This window comes from Panulirus ornatus, chromosome 55, assembly GCF_036320965.1.
Source record: "Panulirus ornatus isolate Po-2019 chromosome 55, ASM3632096v1, whole genome shotgun sequence".
Lineage (NCBI taxonomy): Eukaryota > Metazoa > Arthropoda > Malacostraca > Decapoda > Palinuridae > Panulirus > Panulirus ornatus.
Genome location: NC_092278.1, coordinates 39,303,089 through 39,325,937, shown reverse-complemented (window position 1 = coordinate 39,325,937; position 22,849 = coordinate 39,303,089). Strand labels below are relative to the sequence as shown.

General features: G+C 41.5%; 1 protein-coding gene across 5 annotated transcripts in view; it reads right to left on the bottom strand.

Annotated features, from left to right (window-relative positions):
* LOC139765720 (5-phosphohydroxy-L-lysine phospho-lyase-like) overlaps positions 1 to 22,849 on the bottom strand; it is a 203,296-nt gene that overhangs the window by 145,423 nt on the left and 35,024 nt on the right. For 2 of the 5 annotated variants that reach the window (XM_071693523.1, XM_071693524.1), the window contains one exon: positions 13,053 to 13,509. The exons of 1 other annotated variant lie outside the window; for it this stretch is intronic. In XM_071693523.1, the coding sequence (XP_071549624.1) occupies positions 13,053 to 13,420 (368 nt within the window). In that variant the 5' untranslated portion in view covers positions 13,421 to 13,509. Of the gene's footprint in view, positions 1 to 1,975; positions 2,102 to 13,052; positions 13,510 to 22,849 lie in introns of those variants that run through there. 2 more of the 5 variants (XM_071693526.1, XM_071693527.1) reach the window with 2 other exon arrangements.

The following is a 22,849-nucleotide window of genomic DNA, read 5'->3' as shown; positions in this document are numbered from 1 at the left end:
TCCACTTGCTGCTAAGTCCACTCCCAGATATCAAAAACACTTCACTTCCTCCAGTTTTTCTCCATTCAAACTTACATCCAAATTAAATTGTCTCTCAACCCTACTGAACTAATAACCTTGCTCTTACTCACATTTACTCTCAATTTTCTCTTTCATGCTACATACAAATCCATTTGTTTTTCTAAGTATTTCTCACATACATTCTTCAAAGCAAACACCTGATCCACACAACTTCTGAAACCACACTGCTCTTCCCCAATCTCATGCTCTGTACATGCCTTCACCCTCTCAATCAATACCCTCCCATATAATTTACCAGGAATACTAAACAAACTTATACCTCTGTAATTTGAGCACTCACTCTTATCCCCTTTGCCTTTGTACAATGGCACTATGCACGCATTCCGCCAATCCTCAGGCACCTCACCATGAGTCATACATACATTAAATAACCTTACCAACCAGTCAACAATACAGTCACCCCCTTTTTTAATAAATTCCACTGCAATACCATCCAAACCTGCTGCCTTGCCGGCTTTCATCTTCCGCAAAACTTTCACTACCTCTTCTCTGTTTGGATGGGGTGGTTAGGGAGGTGAATGCAAGAGTTTTGGAAAGAGGGGCAAGTATGAAGTCTGTTGGGGATGAGAGAGCTTGGGAAGTGAGTCAGTTGTTGTTCGCTGATGATACAGCGCTGGTGGCTGATTCATGTGAGAAACTGCAGAAGCTGGTGACTGAGTTTGGTAAAGTGTGTGAAAGAAGAAAGTTAAGAGTAAATGTGAATAAGAGCAAGGTTATTAGGTACAGTAGGGTTGAGGGTCAAGTCAATTGGGAGGTGAGTTTGAATGGAGAAAAACTGGAGGAAGTGAAGTGTTTTAGATATCTGGGAGTGGATCTGGCAGCGGATGGAACCATGGAAGCGGAAGTGGATCATAGGGTGGGGGAGGGGGCGAAAATTCTGGGAGCCTTGAAGAATGTGTGGAAGTCGAGAACATTATCTCGGAAAGCAAAAATGGGTATGTTTGAAGGAATAGTGGTTCCAACAATGTTGTATGGTTGTGAGGCGTGGGCTATGGATAAAGTTGTGTGCAGGAGGATAGATGTGCAGGAAATGAGATGTCTGAGGACAATGTGTGGAGTGAGGTGGTTTGATCGAGTAAGTAACGTAAGGGTAAGAGAGATGTGTGGAAATAAAAAGAGCGTGGTTGAGAGAGCAGAAGAGGGTGTTTTGAAATGGTTCGGGCACATGGAGAGAATGAGTGAGGAAAGATTGACCAAGAGAATATATGTGTCGGAGGTGGAGGGAACGAGGAGAAGAGGGAGACCAAATTGGAGGTGGAAAGATGGAGTGAAAAAGATTTTGTGTGATCGGGGCCTGAACATGCAGGAGGGTGAAAGGAGGGCAAGGAATAGAGTGAATTGGAGCGATGTGGTATACCGGGGTTGACGTGCTGTCAGTGGATTGAATCAAGGCATGTGAAGCGTCTGGGGTAAACCATGGAAAGCTGTGTAGGTATGTGTATTTGCGTGTGTGGACGTATGCATATACATGTGTATGGGGGTGGGTTGGGCCATTTCTTTCGTCTGTTTCCTTGCGCTACCTCGCAAACGCGGGAGACAGCGACGAAGCAAAAAAAAAAAAAAAATATATAATATATATATATATATATATATATATATATATATATATATATATAATTAATAATAATAATAATATATTCTTTTACAGTTCGAGTTTTTCAGACCAAATCTTTAGGCAAAAAATTGGGGGTCGACTTGTACATGGCTAATAGTTTCGTTTGGTTGAAATCAATGCATGATGGGAAGGGCTAGGAGTAACATTTGTCCTCAGAAATGAAAAATATTTACCAGTAAGTGCCAGTCCACAATGGAAACCTAAAATATATACCAATTAGTAATGACAAGCTTGCAGTGCCTTCAACAGATGAAACTCACCAACTTACAATATGCTTACCTTACAACATGATTTCAGTAGTCTATGAGGAAGTTCTTAGCTCAAGCTTTCACTTACGGTATCATATTACCCATATATCTAAAGAAAAATACCGGTAATAAAAACCGTTTCGATATTTCACACTTCTACATAATAATCCACCTGAAGCTCATAATGTTTACAACGATACACGACACACCTCCATCTGTTGAGTGTTGGCACAGTTGCCAGTGCAGACGTGCATCATCACAGCAGGACCACAGGAGCCAAATGCATGGTAAGTCACTGTATTGTAGCACATGACGATGTAAAATGTAAGTATTTATGTATAGGACGATGTAAAACATAAAGTATGTATTTCTAAGTCTATAGATACATAAATATTTGTTCATTAAATATGAAACATCAATTTATAATTAAACGAGACAAGAAAACGACACCATATTTCTGAATATTTTCATTAAAATACACCAAAATAATTTTCCTTGTCATCGTATTCAGCACCAAACAGCTCCCTCCAGTCCTCCTCTCCTTAAGGAACATCATCATATGGATTACCATCATCAGCCATAGGATCAATATCTCCATCCTTAGTCACGGTCATTAGCCTCAAGTCATCTCCTGTTCCATCACAAAGACTCGAAATCCCACATTTCTTAAACGATTTCACCACAATATCTGGTCTGATTATATCCCAGACTTCTTCAATCAATTCACATAATTTTGCCAGAGATGGGATGGGATGTCTCCCTTTGTGCATGTCTAATCTTCCATCATCCATTTATTCCACCTCTCATTGCATCTTTGAAACTGGAAACATCCAGTGGGATGACAAGAATTGTTAATCCACCAGGAATCACAGTTATATCAGTGTTTTCTTTCCTAATCCCAGTAGTAACACCGTTAACAAGATGTGACCGGAACATATCCCACACAAAGACTTTTTTCTTGCGTAGTCCCCATGGTCGAGTTCGACATTTTTTTCTGCCATATTTGTATGCTGCCTTCATCCATCCATCCTTTCTGGTGCACATGGATGAATATACCTTTTGGAAACTTGCTTTGGATTTTCTTTATTACATTGGCGTCGGCTTTGTGCCGTCAGCCATGCATGACAACTGTAAATCTTGATTTTTCATGTCCAGTAACTGTAACTGAATCTGTTTTTCGCCAACTTTATTCAGTTTGACTGACTGGTATGTCAAAATTCATATGCGTTCATGTTTCCAATACCCGAAACTCTATATGCGTTCTTCTTCCAGTGTTTGTTTATAATCCATGAAATTCATTAACCTTGTCATCAAGTTCTTGTGGATGCTGTGATATTTTCATCCTCCGTCTCAGTACAAAATCATTTCTTTTCATAAATCTTGTGCACCAACCATGGCTCGCCTTAAAATCTGTGATGCCTAATTTCCATGCTAGTTTCAAGGAAAAAAATCGATTGATCGTCGGGAAACACCACATCCATTCTGTTGGTTTTCACTGACATACTTTGTCACTTCAACTTCCAACTGTAGCCACATGTAACACTTCCTCTGCCAGCAGATTGGTTTTTGGGCATATGCTCAAGTTGTGCACAGAGCTTTCTTCACTCACCAACATTTTTTTCGGATATCTTAAATTCCCTTGCTGCTGCACAGTGGTTAGTCTGTTCTGCATATTCGATCACTCGAAGCTTGAACTTTACCGTGAACTTGTTTCTTCTTGAATCCATGTTGAAAAGAATGTGGGTCAAGCACGTCTGGTCTTTTGGCGTGAGTCACGCAAATATCCATACTGCTTTGATTGGTGTCTTATTTATTTATTTTATTATACTTTGTCGCTGTCTCCCGCGTTTGCGAGGTAGCGCAAGGAAACAGACGAAAGAAATGGCCCAACCCCCCCCCATACACATGTATATACATACGTCCACACACGCAAATATACATACCTACACAGCTTTCCATGGTTTACCCCAGACGCTTCACATGCCTTGCTTCAATCCACTGACAGCACGTCAACCCCGGTATACCACATCGCTCCAATTCACTCTATTCCTTGCCCTCCTTTCACCCTCCTGCATGTTCAGGCCCCGATCACACAAAATCTTTTTCACTCCATCTTTCCACCTCCAATTTGGTCTCCCTCTTCTCCTTGTTCCCTCCACCTCCGACACATATATCCTCTTGGTCAATCTTTCCTCACTCATCCTCTCCATGTGCCCAAACCACTTCAAAACACCCTCTTCTGCTCTCTCAACCACGCTCTTTTTATTTCCACACATCTCTCTTACCCTTACGTTACTCACTCGATCAAACCACCTCACACCACACATTGTCCTCAAACATCTCATTTCCAGCACATCCATCCTCCTGCGCACAACTCTATCCATAGCCCACGCCTCGCAACCATACAACATTGTTGGAACCACTATTCCTTCAAACATACCCATTTTTGCTTTCCGAGATAATGTTCTCGACTTCCACACATTCTTCAAGGCCCCCAGGATTTTCGCCCCCTCCCCCACCCTATGATCCACTTCCGCTTCCATGGTTCCATCCGCTGCCAGATCCACTCCCAGATATCTAAAACACTTCACTTCCTCCAGTTTTTCTCCATTCAAACTCACCTCCCAATTGACTTGACCCTCAACCCTACTGTACCTAATAACCTTGCTCTTATTCACATTTACTCTTAACTTTCTTCTTCCACACACTTTTCCAAACTCAGTCACCAGCTTCTGCAGTTTCTCACATGAATCAGCCACCAGCGCTGTATCATCAGCGAACAACAACTGACTCACTTCCCAAGCTCTCTCATCCCCAACAGACTTCATACTTGCCCCTCTTTCCAAAACTCTTGCATTTACCTCCCTAACAACCCCATCCATAAACAAATTAAACAACCATGGAGACATCACACACCCCTGCCGCAAACCTACATTCACTGAGAACCAATCACTTTCCTCTCTTCCTACACGTACACATGCCTTACATCCTCGATAAAAACTTTTCACTGCTTCTAACAACTTTCCTCCCACACCATATATTCTTAACACCTTCCACAGAGCATCTCTATCAACTCTATCATATGCCTTCTAGTGTCTTATGTATCTAAAAAAAAAAAAAAATGAGTACTTGTAAATCAAAAGTACCGAAACATTGTATTATATACAAACCTGTCATATTTTTGGAAAATGAGAAGCAAAACCATAAGAGTGTAATCACAATTTCAACGTACGATAATATCAAAGGCTGCTTAGAAAAGGCCGATGCAGACAAAGCCTCAGCGACAAGGGCTCTGCCTATCACCTAGACGGTACGTGTTTTTCGAATCATTTTCCGTTAAAAAAAGGAAACTGTTACATCATAAGTATATCTTACCTTAACTGTGCCGAAATTACTATATTCTCAGAAATAAATGGTAGTTTTGCTGAAACGTTTTTCAACGTGAAATAGGATAAAATACATGAAAACAAAAAACTTTTCCTAACCTTCCTATGTTCGAGAGGTTACTAGTTTTTTAAGTTTTCGGTTTAAATACGATTACATTACAATGATATTCTATTCACACTGTGATTGATATAATACAATCACGGAAATGTAATATTTTTGTTGAAATGACGTACGTATTATGGGGAAAGTGGGAATAAAATCTTAAGGAACACAATCGACATTCGCTTTCTTTCATGGTTCAAAAAATGCTACAGTAATCGATTTTCCAATGATTTTTTTTCTATATATAACCTGCTGTATTACACTAATAATTCATCCTAATTGACTTGAATAAATAACTGAACAGAAATATACAATATTATTGCTGAAACTAGCCGCGTTTCTGTAAAATGCCATAACAATAAATGGTAAAGAATTTGCCTTGGCGCTCAGCGTTTCAGGCTCAGCTTTCTGAAATGAGTTTTATATGCCATATATATAAATAAATATATATATAAATATATATATATATATTTATTTATATATTTATTCATTTTGCTTTGTCGCTGTCTCCCGCGTTTGCGAGGTAGCGCAAGGAAACAGACTAAAGAAATGGCCCAACCCACCCCCATACATCTGTATATACATACACGTCCACACACGCAAATATACATACCTATACATTTCAATGTACACATATATATACACACACAGACACATACATATATACCCATACACACAATTCACACTGTCTGCCTTTATTCATTCCCATCGGCACCCCGCAACACATGGAATACCATCCCCCTCCCCCCGAATGTGTGCGAGGTAGCGCTAGGAAAAGACAACAAAGGCCCAATTCGTTCACACTCAGTCTCTAGCTGTCATGCAATAATGCCCGAAACCACAGCTCCCTTTCCACATCCAGGCCCCACACAACTTTCCATGGTTTACCCCAGACGCTTCACATGCCCTGATTCAATCCACTGACAGCGCGTCAACCCCGGTATACCACATCGATCCAATTCACTCTATTCCTTGCCCGCTTTTCACCCTCCTGCATGTTCAGGCCCCGGTCACTCAAAATCTTTTTCACTCCATCTTTCCACCTCCAATTTGGTCTCCCACTTCTCCTCGTTCCCTACACCTCCGACACATATATCCTCTTGGTCAATCTTTCCTCACTCATTCTCTCCATGTGCCCAAACCATTTCAAAACACCTTCTTCTGCTCTCTCAACCACGCTCTTTTTATTTCCACACATCTCTCTTACCCTTACATTACTTACTCGATCAAACCACCTCACACCACACATTGTCCTCAAACATCTCATTTCCAGCACATCCACCCTCCTGCGCACAACTCTATCCATAGCCCACTCCTCGCAACCATACAACATTGTTGGAACCACTATTCCTTCAAACATACCCATTTTTGCTTTCCGAGATAATGTTCTCGACTTCCACACATTCTTCAATGCTCCCAGGATTTTCGCCCCCTCCCCCACCCTATGATTCACTTCCGCTTCCATGGTTCCATCCGCTGCCAGATCCACTCCCAGATATCTAAAACACTTTACTTCCTCCAGTTTTTCTCCATTCAAACTTACCTCCCAATTGACTTGACCCTCAACCCTACTGTACCTAATAACCTTGCTCTTATTCACATTTACTCTTAACTTTCTTCTTTCACACACTTTACCAAACGCAGTCACCAGCTTCTGCAGTTTCTCACATGAATCATCCACCAGCGCTGTATAATCAGCGAACGACAACTGACTCACTTCCCAAGTTCTCTCATTCACAAAAGACTTCATACTTGCCCCTCTTTCCAAAACTCTTGCATTCACCTCCCTAACAACCCCATCCATAAACAAATTAAACAACCATGGAGACATCACACACCCCTGCCGCAAACCTACATTCACTGAGAACCAATCACTTTCCTCTCTTCCTACACGTACACATGCCTTACATCCTCGATAAAAACTTTTCACTGCTTCTAACAACTTGCCTTCCACACCATATATTCTTAATACCTTCCACAGAGCATCTCTATCAACTCTATCATATGCCTTCTCCAGATCCATAAATGCTACATACAAATCCATTTGCTTTTCTAAGTATTTCTCACATACATTCTTCAAAGCAAACACCTGATCCACACATCCTCTACCACTTCTGAAACCACACTGCTCTTCCCCAATCTGATGCTCTGTACATGCCTTCACCCTCTCAATCAATACCCTCCCATATAATTTACCAGGAATACTCAACAAACTTATACCTCTGTAATTTGAGCACTCACTCTTATCCCCTTTGCCTTTGTACAATGGCACTATGCACGCATTCCGCCAATCCTCAGGCACCTCACCATGAGTCATACGTACAATAAATAACCTTACCAACCAGTCAACAATACAGTCACCCCCTTTTTTTAATAAATTCCACTGCAATACCATCCAAACCTGCTGCCTTTCCGGCTTTCATCTTCCGCAAAGCTTTTACTACCTCTTCTCTGTTTACCAAATCATTTTCCCTAACCCTCTCACTTTGCACACCACCTCGACCAAAACACCCTATATCTGCCACTCTATCATCAAACACATTCAACAAACCTTCAAAATACTCACTCCATCTCCTTCTCACATCACCACTACTTGTTATCACCTCCCCATTTGCGCCCTTCACTGAAGTTCCCATTTGCTCCCTTGTCTTACGCGGGGAGCGGGGGGCCAGAAATCCTCCCCTCCTTGTATTTTTTAACTTTCTAAAATGGGAAACAGAAGAAGGAGTCACGCGGGGAGTGCTCATCCTCCTCGAAGGCTCAGATTGGGGTGCCTAAATGTGTGTGGATGTTCCCTCCACCTCCGACACATATATCCTCTTGGTCAATCTTTCCTCACTCATTCTCTCCATGTGCCCAAACCATTTCAAAACACCCTCTTCTGCTCTCTCAACCACGCTCTTTTTATTTCCACACATCTCTCTTACCCTTACGTTACTCACTCGATCAAACCACCTCACACCACACATTGTCCTCAAACATCTCATTTCCAGCACATCCATCCTCCTGCGCACAACTCTATCCATAGCCCACGCCTCGCAACCATACAACATTGTTGGAACCACTATTCCTTCAAACATACCCATTTTTGCTTTCCGAGATAATGTTCTCGACTTCCACACATTCTTCAAGGCTCCCAGAATTTTCGCCCCCTCCCCCACCCTATGATCCACTTCCGCTTCCATGGTTCCATCCGCTGCCAGATCCACTCCCAGATATCTAAAACACTTCACTTCCTCCAGTTTTTCTCCATTCAAACTCACCTCCCAATTGACTTGACCCTCAACCCTACTGTACCTAATAACCTTGCTCTTATTCACATTTACTCTTAACTTTCTTCTTTCACACACTTTACCAAACTCAGTCACCAGCTTCTGCAGTTTCTCACATGAATCAGCCACCAGCGCTGTATCATCAGCGAACAACAACTGACTCACTTCCCAAGCTCTCTCATCCCCAACAGACTTCATACTTGCCCCTCTTTCCAAAACTCTTGCATTCACCTCCCTAACAACCCCATCCATAAACAAATTAAACAACCATGGAGACATCACACACCCCTGCCGCAAACCTACATTCACTGAGAACCAATCACTTTCCTCTCTTCCTACACGTACACATGCCTTACATCCTCGATAAAAACTTTTCACTGCTTCTAACAACTTGCCTCCCACACCATATATTCTTAATACCTTCCACAGAGCATCTCTATCAACTCTATCATATGCCTTCTCCAGATCCATAAATGCTACATACAAATCCATTTGCTTTTCTAAGTATTTCTCACATACAATCTTCAAAGCAAACACCTGATCCACACATCCTCTACCACTTCTGAAACCACACTGCTCTTCCCCAATCTGATGCTCTGTACATGCCTTCACCCTCTCAATCAATACCCTCCCATATAATTTACCAGGAATACTCAACAAACTTATACCTCTGTAATTTGAGCACTAACTCTTATCCCCTTTGCCTTTGTACAATGGCACTATGCACGCATTCCGCCAATCCTCAGGCACCTCACCGTGAGTCATACATACATTAAATAACCTTACCAACCAGTCAACAGTACAGTCACCCCCTTTTTTAATAAATTCCACTGCAATACCATCCAAACCTGCTGCCTTGCCGGCATATATGTATGTATGTATATATATATATATATATATATATATTATCCCTGGGGATAGGGGATTAAGAATACTTCCCACGTATTCCCTGCGTGTCGTAGAAGGCGACTAAAAGGGGAGGGAGCGGGGGGCTGGAAATCCTCCCCTCTCGTTTTTTTTTTTTTTTTTTTTTTTTTTTTTTTTTTTTTTTTTTCCAAAAGAAGGAACAGAGAATTGGGCCAGGTGAGGGTATTCCCTCAAAGGCCCAGTCCTCTGTTCTTAACGCTACCTCGCTAATGCGGGAAATGGCGAATAGTTTGAAAGAAAGAAAGAAAATATATATATATATATATATATATATATATATATATATATACATATATATGCAGAGAAGAGGTAGTAAAAGCTTTGCGGAATATGAAAGCCGGCAAGGCGGCGGGTTTGGATCGTACTGCAGTGGAATTTATTAAAAAAGGGGGTGACTGTATTGTTGACTGGTTGGTAAGGATATTTAATGTATGTATGACTCATGGTGAGATACCTGAAGACTGGCGGAATGCTTGCATAGTGCCGTTGTACAAAGGCAAAGGGGATAAGATTGAGTGCTCAAATTACAAAGGTATAAGTTTGTTGAGTATTCCCGGGAAATTATATGGGAGGGTATTGATTGAGAGGGTGAAGGCATGTACAGAGCATCAGATTGGGGAAGAGCAGTGCTGTTTCAGAAGTGGTAGAGGATGTGTGGATCAAGTGTTTGCTTTGAAGAATGTATGTGAGTAATACTTAGAAAAGCAAATGGATTTGTATGTAGCATTTATGGATCTGGAGAAGGCATATGATAGAGTTGATAGAGATGCTCTGTGTAAGGAATTAAGAATATATGGTGTGGGAGGTAAGTTGTTTGAAGCAGTGAAAAGTTTTTATCAAGGATGTAAGGCATGTGTACGTGTAGGAAGAGAGGGAAGTGATTGGTTCTCAGTGAATGTTGGTTTGCGGCAGGGGTGTGTGATGTCTCCCTGGTTGTTTAATTTGTTTATGGATGGGGTTGTTAGGGAGGTGAATGCAAGAGTTTTGGAAAGAGGGCAAGTATGCAGTCTGTTGTGGATGAGAGAGCTTGGGAAGTGAGTCAGTTGTTCGCTGATGATACAGCGCTGGTGGCTGATTCATGTGAGAAACTGCAGGAGCTGGTGACTGAGTTTGGTAAAGTGTGTGAGAGAGGAAAGCCGAGAATAAATGTGAATAAGAGCAAGGTTTTCAGGTACAGTAGGGTTGAGAGACAAGTCAATTGGGAGGTAAGTTTGAATGGAGAAGGAGTGGAGGAAGTAAAGTGTTTTAGATATCTGGGAGTGGATTTGGCAGCGGATGGAACCATGGAAGCGGAAGTGAATCATAGGGTGGGGAAGGGGGCGAAGGTTCTGGGAGCGTTCAAAAATGTGTGGAAGTCGAGAACGTTATCTTGGAAAGTAAAAATGGGTATGTTTGAAGGAATAGTGGTTCCAACAATGTTATATGGTTACGAGGCGTGGGCTATAGATAGAGTTGTGCGGAGGAGGGTGGGTGTGCTGGAAATGAGATGTTTGAGGACAATATGTGGTGTGAGGTGGTTTGATCGAGTAAGTAATGAAAGGGTAAGAGAGATGCGTGGTAACAGAAAGAGTGTGGTTGAGAGAGCAGAAGAGGGTGTTTTGCAATGGTATGGTCACATGGAGAGAATGAGTAAGGAAAGATTGACAAAGTGGATATATGTATCAGAGGTGGAGGGAACGAGGAGAAGTGGGAGACCAAACTGGAGAAGGAAGGATGGAGTGAAAAAGATTTTGAGTGATCGGGACCTGAACATGCAGGAGGGTGAAAGGGCGTGCAAGGAATAGAGTGAATTGGAACGATGTGGTATACCGAGGTCGACGTGCTGTCAATGGATTGAACCAGGGCATGTGAAGCGTCTGGGGTAAACCATGGAAAGTTCTGTGAGGCCTGGATGTGGAAAGGGAGCTGTGGTTTTGGTGCATTATTACATGACAGCTAGAGACTGGGTGTGAACGAATGTGGCCTTTGTTGTTTTTCCTAGCGCTACCTCGCGCACATGAGGTGGGAGGGGGTTTTCATATTTCATGTGTGGCGGGGTGGCGATGGGAATGAATAAAGGCAGACAGTATGAATTATGTACATGTGTATATATGTATATGTCTGTGTGTGTACATGTATGTATACGTTGGGATATATAGGTATGTATATGTGCGTGTGTGGACGTGTATGTATATACATGTGTATGTGGGTGGGTTGGGCCATTCTTTCGTCTGTTTCCTAGCGCTACCTCGCTAACGCGGGAGACAGCGACAAAGTATAATAGAATAAATATATATCTTTTTTTCTTTTATACTATTCGCCGTTTCCCGCATTAGCAAGGTAGCGTTAAGAATAGAGGACTGGGCCTTTGAGGAAATATCCTTACCTGGCCCCCTTCTTTGTTCACTCTTGGAAAATTAAAAAAAAAAAAAAAAAAAAATGAGAGGGGAGGATTTCCAGCCGCCCGTTCCCTTCCCTTTCAGTCGCCTTCTACGACACGCAGGGAATACGTGGGAAGTATTCTTTCTCCCCTATCCCCAGGGATAATATATATATATATATATATATATATATATATATATATATATATATATATATATATATATATATACGAACAAAGTGTATAGGAACGCGCACCTTCACAGAACATACAAACCTCCAACATACATGTGTGTGTGTGTGTGTGTGTGTGTGTGTGTGTGTGTGTGTGTTACCAGACTCTCCCTGCTCGAGGTAACACCAAAAGTTAAAGGTCATGTTGGCTACGTTGTATCACTGGGAGAAGTACAGTCTCATCAAAAAAAACTTCTCACTCCGAAGGAATCTACATTTCCCTGCCACTGGAAGGGCAAAAGCCTTAGGCTGCTGGAGCTTTTATCAAAGTCCTGGGTGATACCTGCACTATGTTGTACAAATTATTCTTGAGGTTATTATGGATAAATAAATAATACATATTTATATAAATAATACATATTGTATATAAACGTTTGTTTTTATAGATATTTGCCTTGAATAGGGTATTCAGTGACCTGTGCTGTTTTAGATAACATAAACCAAAAAGTTTACCATCATATTAGGTGTTTGTGGAGTTCACCTGCAGGTGGTAACACTAAAGGTAAGAAGTCACCTTTGAGCAGGTTGTTTGAGGACAGAGAAGAGTACAGTTTTGCCAAGACCTTATTCTGAAAGAGCCCAATTTACTCTACTTCCAGGAACCATTTCATAAAACGGATCCAGTGGCTGAATAATAATAATAATAATAATAATAATAATAATAATGATAATAATAATAATAATGATAATAATAACAATGATTATGATAATAATAATAATAATAATCAATAACAATAACAATAATATGTACATAATACGTACATATGTACACCATGCACTTGAAGTTACCGTCTTTGCTTAATCTAATAAAAACATAATATAACTTACAGCAATTTGATGAGGACATCAGGAGGATGAGGACGGAGGGAGTCACAAATTGCAAACGATGTCTCACACACACTCTGGTGGCTTATCTCTTTCTTAGCAGTCTCCTCATAAGTCTGTAACCTTGGTCTTTCAGCATATGCCACACCTAAGGATTGTGACCCATTAACTGGAGACACCGACTCACGTAAATCTCTGTTACCACTGTACTTAGACAATGAAAAGTAATACTTTCTTGGTTTGGCCATTGGGTAACCTTCCTGCAAACCCTTAGTGTCCCAGTTGTAATGCCTCTTACACGGCCGTTTCCTAGATTGAGTTCTGTTCACAGTAAGTGGTGTCCTTGTCACAGTATCACTTTCACGATCCATCTTTGACAGTTTTCTACACCCAACTCAATAGCTGCATAAAAGGCCACCAGTATGGTTTCATTCCTTCTTTCCTCCTGAATGCTGCTGACCTGAGACAATCCTGCCTTATTACTTATATTATTAGCATTATTAAGTTCACTAAATATATACACAGACATATTGTTTGTGTTAGCTGAGGGTGTGTTGAAATGGTTTGGACATATGAAGAGAATAAGTGAGGAAACGTTGACAAAAACGAAATATGGAGGGAACAAAGAGAAGCGGGAGGTGGAAGGATGGGGTGAAAATGATCTTGAGCAATCGGGGCCTGAACATACAGGAGGGCGAGAGGCGTGCAAGGAATAGAGTGAATTGAAACGATAGAGTGAACTGAAACAATGTGGTATATGGGGTCGTCGTGCCGTTAATATCCCGAACCATGCATGAGAAACGTATGGGGTATAGCATGGAAAGGTCTGTGGGGCCTGGATGTGGATAGGGAGCTGTAGTTTCGGTGCATTACAAATGACAACTAGAGAATGTAAGTGAGCGGATGTGGCCATTCTTCGTATGTTTCCTGGCGCTACCTCGCTGTCGCATGGGGTGGCGATGCTGTTTCCTATGGGGCGGGGCGGCCTAGGGAATGGATAAAGGCGGGCAAGTATATATATATATATATATATATATATATATATATATATATATATATATATATATATATATATATATATATGGGAAGGTATTGATTGACAGGGTGAAGGCATGTACAGAGCATCAGATTGGGGAAGAGCAGTGTGGTTTCAGAAGTGGTAGAGGATGTGTGGATCAGGTGTTTGCTTTGAAGAATGTATGTGAGAAATACTTAGAAAAGCAAATGGATTTGTATGTAGCATTTATGGATCTGGAGAAGGCATATGATAGAGTTGATAGAGATGCTCCGTGGAAGTTATTAAGAATATATGGTGTGGGAGGCAAGTTGTTAGAAGCAGTGAAAAGTTTTTATCGAGGATGTAAGGCATGTGTACGTGTAGGAAGAGAGGAAAGTGATTGGTTCTCAGTGAATGTAGGTTTGCGGCAGGGGTGTGTGATGTCTCCATGGTTGTTTAATTTGTAAACAAGTGACTACAGTCACCCGAATGGGGAGGTCGGATGCGTTCAAGCGAATCATAAACTTATGTGGACAAGAAGGGAAACTGTAAACAAATTCTATCAATAATAATGCTATCCAGTTTGTATAGACCTTCACTAATATCAATGTTACAATTCTTTGTAGATTCAATAATAGAAGATTCAATGGTATTCCTCGCGATACTGACTGGGGCAATGCCATCTCAGCAAGTAACTGTCGCAATGAATAAGGTCAGCAGTGACTACAGGGGAGAATCAACAAGAAACCTTCCTAACGATAATTCAATTACTTTTTGGTAACTAGCAGTTATTTCTCACGATATTACGGTCTAAAAATTCGTTCAAGTACTTCACTGAACACCACATACAGGGTAAACGACTGTTTCACAAACGTTGAAAGAAAGGCTTGTGGCCACTAGGCATAAATAAGGAGTCGGAAAACACGACGTTTGAGTGGGTACCGTAATGTTTACACCGTTGGTACGAAGGATCTTGCCACGTTTTGTACGACACATTATGACCACGGGAGAAGAATTATGATATAATGCTATTGGTCTAGCCTCACATATGTAGCCCTACTTCTCACGATATTGTAATATATCGAGTGCCGGCAAGATGGCACTTGCCAAAATAAATGTTAAAATGATTTCATATTTCAATGGCAATGAGCATAAAGTGAAGCTACCATAATTATTAGGATATCTCACCTTAAAGCTTGCCCAAACAAGACAACAAAAGTTGTAAGATATCTTTATCATCAAATTGTATACGTGATACAAAATGCAATTCTTTATGGCCAGAAGCTCCATTCAAGGTTATATCTAGGCAAATGAAACATAAACGGATTTTAACAGTTCTTAATATTTTTATCCGTAACTACCCATATCGAATCACTAGGAAAGGATCTTATAGACTGAAATGTTGCTAGTAACAATGCAACCATAAGTTGTGTGGTCTACCATGCCACCACACACCTGATGATTTCTGAAACTTGGCGAGTCTAGACGAGCTGGCATAACGGGTTGACATACGTCATTCGATAATGTGCCCCAACCTGACGTTGCCACTCACTGGTTATATAACGTAATAAAGCATCATAATGTAAGAATAACGAACATCAGTACCGTTATAACCATTTCTGTGTAAAATTGTCGCCGTTCTTTATCAGTTATCAGGGAGACTTACCATCCCAGTGGAAGCTAATCTAAAGTATAAATACCTTGTCCTGCCCTCACACATCGCTGACAGTAGCTTTCAATTGTTTCAGAGAAAAAGAATATATATGAAAATAAGTGAAAACAATATTTAATTTTGTTAAAAGTAATTATCTGGGAATGAATCGGTCGGAGGCCTCAGCCCGGGGAGCTGTGTGGCCGAGAAGGGCGCGACACTTGTCTCTCTCTCGTCACGTGAGCAGGAGCGCACGTGATAACTTCGTCCACGCCAAGCCGGCCGAGCGCGCGCATACACACACACACACACACACACCATCGCTGCGTCCCACCAAGGGTCACTCGTCAACCAGTTCCTCTATGGAAGAGGGTGTTGCTCGGCCTTTAATAAAGTCTGTATTGCTGTCGAGTCGCACCAACACGGTAGCAAAACACTGTGCAACTTGAACTGAAGACTTATAAAGGAGTCGTATACTGATGTAAGGTGTGTGTGTGAGGCTATCCAATATGAATTAGCTTCTTACATGAGCGGTGTTAACTCAATTTTCCCTATTTCTAAACTGAGTATATATATATATATATATATATATATATATATATATATATATATATATATATATATATATATATATATTATCCCTGGGGATAGGGGAGAAAGAATACTTCCCACGTATTCCCTGCGTGTCGTAGAAGGCGACTAAAAGGGAAGGGAGCGGGGGGCTGGAAATCCTCCCCCCTCTTTTTTTTTTTTTTTTTTTTTTTCCAAAAGAAGGAACAGAGAAGGGGGCCAGGTGAGGATATTCCCTCAAAGGCCCAGTCCTCTGTTCTTAGCGCTACCTCGCTAATGCGGGAAATGGCGAATAGTATGAAAAAAAAAAAAAAAAATATATATATATATATATATATATATATATATAATTATTATTATTATTATTATCATTATTATTATTATTATTATTATTATTATGCTTTGTCGCTGTCTCCCGCGTTAGCGAGATAGCGCAAGGAAACAGACGTAAGAAATGGCCCAACCCACCCCCATACACAATGTATATACATACACGTCCACACACGCAAATATACGTACCTATACATCTCAATGTACACATATATATACACACAAAGACATATACATATATACACATGTACATAATTCATACTGTCTGCCTTTATTCATTCCCATCGTCACCTCACCACACATGGAATACCATCCCCCTCCCCCCTCATGTGTGCGAGGTAGCGCTAGGAAAAGACAACAAAGGCCCAATTCGTTCACACTGAGTCTCTAGCTGTCATGTAATAATGCACCGAAACCACAGCTCCCTTTCCACATCCAGGCCCCACAGAACTTTCCATGGTTTAACCCAGACGCTTCACATGCCCTGATTCAATCCACTGACAGCACGTCAACCCCGGTATACCACATCGATCCAATTCACTCTATTCTTGCCCGCCTTTCACCCTCCTTCATGTTCAGGCCCCGATCACTCAAAATCTTTTTCACTCCATCTTTCCACCTCCAATTTGGTCTCCCACTTCTCCTCGTTCCCTCCACCTCTGACACATATATCCTCTTGGTCTTGAGATAACATGGATCAGAATTAGTAAACAATTGCATGAGGATCGCTCTCTTGAATGGGCATTTGCGTCACTCTTTTCCTATGTTTCCTGGAGCTCTCACAGGCTGCGCTACTTCCAGTTACTAGGAAATGGCATTTCATCTGGAGTGAGGACTTCCTTCACGAGTCTATAGTTCCTCTCGTCATCAACACACGAAGATGATACAACTTTGACGCAGGTGATTCACTGGCGGTATAACCAACCATATTCAAGCGGAGTCTGGTAACCCCTCTCCCTGAACATATATATTCAGAGAGAGAGAGAGAGAGAGAGAGAGAGAGAGAGAGAGAGAGAGAGAGAGAGAGAGAGAGAGAGAGAGAGAGAGATATGTTCGCTGTTTCCTACCTTAGCGAGGTAGCACCAGTAACAGACGAAGGAGGAGCTTTAAGTGTTCCCATCCCTCCTCTACATGTCATACATATAACGCACGGAAACCAAAGCTCCAATACACAACAAGGCCACACACCTTCCCGTGGTTTCCGCTTGGCGCTTCAAATGCCCTCCTGCCTCGGTCCACTGACAGTATATTGCCCCATGTAAACTAAATGTTCCAATTTGTTCTATCCCTTGCACGGCTCGTATCCTCCTGCATGCTCAGACCCGAACACTCAATGCCTCACCTCATCCTTCAATCTCTTTGATTGCCCGCCTTTCCTTGTTCCCTCCACTTTGTACAGGTGTATCCTCAACTTCTCATTCGTGCTCTCATATGTCCAGACCATTTTCAGCACTCCCTCTTACAACCACACCTCTCTTTCACCCAGTCATTTCACATTCGATCAACCTTCCTCACACCACGTATCATCCTCAAACATTTCATTTCCATCACATTCACCTCTTCCTTAATTGTCATCTAAGACCCACGCCCGGCACCGACAGGGTTACTGTACCATCAAACAGTGACCTCTCCTTACACACTTTCCTCAACGCGTCCAGGATTTCCGACCCTCACATCCTGCGACCCCACTTCAGCTTCCATAGTTTCATTCGCTGTCATACTCATTCCCAGGTATTTAAAGCTATCCTCTTTCTCCTAGTTCTCTCCCTTCAAATTCGCATTCCAAATAACATATCTCTCTCAACTGCTAAACCTAACAACCTTGCATTTATTCACATCTAATTCTGACTTTCTTCTTTCACACATTCCCAAATCAGAGACCAGGTTCTAGAGTTTCCCACGCGAATCTGCCACAAGCGCCATGTCATCACCAAACAGCAATTGCACCACCTCCCAGCTCCCCTGACGTCAGACAGACTACAGACCTACTCCTCTTAAAAACCCCACCGATTCATCTTCCTCTCCTCCATCCATAAACTGTGGAAACAGCCATAGTGACCTTACGAACCCCCTACCAATCCGCCTTAACACAGAACCACTAACTTCCTCTCTTCCTACTCTCACACACGCCTTACTTTTTTAGTAAAAACTCCTTGCTGCTGGTAGCTTTCCTCCAATATCATATGTTCGATACGCCCTCCACAATGCATCTCTATCAACCCTATCATACGTTTTTTCAAGATCCATAAATGCCACGACTAAATCTTTCTGCTTCCTAAGTATTTCTCACACGCACATTCTTCAAAGCAAACTCGTGACCCACACATCCTCTACCACTGCTGAAACAACATTTGTTCCTCCTCAGTCTCATGATCTGTGCATCTCACTACCCTTTCAACCACCTCTCTCTCATACAACTTGCCAGATACACTCATCTAACTTATGCCTCAGTAATTCGAACATTCAATTTTGTCCCCTCGTCTTTATACAATGGCACTATACAAGCATTCCTTAAATCCTCAGGCACCTCCCTATGAGCCATGGACGCACTGAAAATCCTAACTAATGAACAACACAGTCAACACTACAATACTATCCACTCCCACCTCTTTGTCATACTTCATCCTACGTAAGGTTTTCACCACCTCTTCTTACTTGACTGAACCACTCGCCATGATTCTCTTAATTCTCATACCTCCATGTAAAAGACACCCCATTTTTTGCCGCTCATGGAACACACTGAATAATCCATCAAAATACTCACGCCATCTCTTGGCCTCATCTCTGCCTGTTGCCACCTCCTCATGCGCCCTCCTTTACCTACACTTTTGTTTGTTCCCTTGTTTTTCGTACGATATCTTACTCCAACACATTTTTTCAGATCTCCCTGAAGCTTGCTGATAATTTCGTTGCTCCCAATTATCATGTATCCTCTTGTTCAGTTGCTGCATCTTCAAGACGTTCTGCTGCTTTCCTATGAACATCTTCTAATCGTTTGCATTCTTTCCCTGCAACTAACTTCATAAACTCTCTTACCTCTTTAACTAGCGACTTAACCTCTTCATCTTACCAACCACTATCCTTTCTCATGTCCACCTCCCACCTTCCACACGCTACACACTTCTCTCGCACCATTAAACACTGCTTCCCTAAATATCTATCATTCCTCACTCACTGTCACAGCTTCATTTACTCTCAACTTTTACCAGCAAGCACTTAAAGTCTCCTGGTATCTCTTCACACAAGCCTCTCTTCCAAGCTCACTAACTTTGACCATGCTTTTCCCACCTATATAATTTCATCTTTTCCTAAAGCTTTTACAAATTTTGACTCTCGCCTCCATCGAGAAGCTATTCGACTTCACCAGCAGCCAGTTTCAGCACATTCACATCCATGAATCAATCTTTCGCACACCTACCAACTAGAGTGTAATCCAATAATGCCCGCTTACTATCTCCCACTCACACACGTATTCTTGTGTGTCGCTCTTTTCAAACCAGATATTCCTAATCACCAGTCCTTTACGGCCCACTATCCCTTAGGCCATTCACCATTTTCATTTATATCACTGAGAATCCCATGCCTCCCAATTATACCCTTAACTGCCACATTATCTACTCCAGCACTCAAGCCACCCATCACTAGCACTTGATCCCTCGCATCAAAATTGCGGACACGCTCGCTTCCTTCGAAAAACACTCGCCTTCCTTCCTCAATCCTCTTGTTTCCAAATGCATAAGCACTGATGATCACCTATCTCTTATCCACATCAGTCTGGAGCTCACTTCCAACCACTCTTTCAGGCAAGATTCTATTCGTTTCAAGGCCTTCTTTCACTGTGTCCCATTCTCTTCACTTTGCAGTTACTACTGGTCGATTTTCATGAACCACGTACTTAGCAAACCTCTGGAGTGTGTCCAAGTCCCGCTGTAAGCAGATACAACCCTCACCACTACTTTCATCGTGACTTTAGCATTAACCACAAACATAGCGACGAGTCCATCAAACCTCCCGGCTTATCATTCACGACCATCGACTACAGCAACAGTTGCAGGACCGATCCTCGCTACGAAATTATTGATGAACCCGACCTAGTTCTAGTGTTCGTCAGAGCGACATGTAACATGTGTTCCATGTCTTTAGGGAGGAATCTCGCCTCTTTTTCCAGTATGGAGATCCAGTTTCTTTACCAGTCTCCTATGATGCAGGCATTTCTTTACCCCGTGGCGTCCTAGATACAGACAGTCCACCCAATCTGCTCTGTCCACATCGAAACTCACTGTCTTACATATTACTTGGAAGTGTGTTACGCTTGATTCTTCCTTGAATCTATGCCTCTTGGTTAAGTAGTAGAATCTTGCCTTGTTATTTTGTTTTCCAATGTTTTACAAACTACACTTATCAGACTATAGTCCATTACATATTCCTGATATTCCTTTCTGTGACATCTGCATATTCCTGATTTCCTTTCTGTGATTATAAGTGTGATATTTGCCTTCCTCCACTACCTAGGCTTTTTACCTTCTGAACACATTAAGCGGCCAACCTAGCTTATCTGCACACTTCCTTGACACATACTGAGATTCTACATCTGCACCATGAGCCCGTGGGGCAATGTATTTATGTCTTTCCCAGATATTTCACGGCTTTCCTGAACCCTTCCATCCTCTCTCGCTACACTCCGAGATATGGCGTCGTCCGCTGAGAATCTTTTTTTAAACTTGTCATTCTGTTCCTCGTATATCTTTGCATCCTGCGCTACAGCTCTTCTCTCAGAATCCTTTCCTTTGCCAAACTAGCTTCCCTGAACTCAATTTAAATAGAAAACAGTGTGGAATATCTTCAGCCTTGTCCAAAATATCCTTTTCATAGATTCTGTTTCTCTTCTCTCATTGTAAATTTACCGTAACCTTCCAAAACAATAATGTGAGACACGGCAACAGAACTCTATTTCCCAATTAAGGTTATACAAATTATGCTGTTACCAGATCACATCTCAGATCACATCTCTTTCTTTAAAGTTTCATCCCTGACCACTTTGTGTCCTTCCTTTACTTCATAATCACACACAAGCTTTACATGATCACTTTTTCCAGTCGCTGTAGCAAGTCTGATGTTCTGTATTTCCATGTTACAGTGTTAAGATCAGATACAGTAATGAAGGTGTATCTGTCACTCTGTATCTAGTGTGATCAGTAATATGCTGATAACAGTGAACTTTCCTGTATAGACACTTGAGAACTCGCGTCTGCATGACTTTGTCTTCGTAAGAATGCAAATTCTCCCAGTCTATCTCTATACAGAGTCGTCTCCCAATAACAATAACACATCAGCATCTCTGAGGATTAAATGTCTCACTGCTTCATGTACCAGGCACCAGTGGTACTTCCATTGTCTTCGCGATTTTGCTCTGCTGCGCTACAGTTCAATAATATATCATAAAATAACACCACCATTATGCAAGTCCTTCCTACACTTACTCTTGCCATCATGTGATGTACAAGTGTGTCATTCGTCAACATATAATGAATTTTGCTATTGTTTCTATACGTGCTGTCTTTAGTTCAGCACACACACACACACACACACACACACACACACACACACACACACCAGCTTAAGCGAGGTAACTATTTATCGAACATCCCCACACACATCCCCCTCCGTAAATACCCTTCGAAATAGGTCTAAGTTTCATCTAAGAATATCATAATTAAAGCTCGGAATATACGTCATAAAATTTCTCATAGTGACAACAATGTTAGATTATATTATTGCCATTTCCGAATATTGGTTAGATATAAACAATAGAGATATAACCTTAGACTCAATGCCAGGGTACACCCTATTAACAGTGTTAAAGCTCATTCAAATCCCGTAAAACATGATGTTGCGGCTTTTCATTTTTGTGGAATTTAAGGATAAACTTCGCAAGAAAATAACAGTAGGATTAAATTACTGGCCCCCGCACAGACACCAGGCTAAGAGGTGATCTAATACAAGTATTCCATATTGTGAAAAGCTTTGATAATCTTGATCTATCAAGTTACTCCTTACTTCGTCTGATTTTACTCGCAGTAATAGATATAAACACTTGGGCAAACGTTTTATCTCAAATGAAGCTAAATGCTTTTTCCTAAACAGGATTGATACCATATCGAACGATTTGCCAGAGTGATTGAAAACAGAAATACAAATACGTTTGAAATCAGACTTGAACATTTCGCTTCAAGTACACGACTAAACATTATT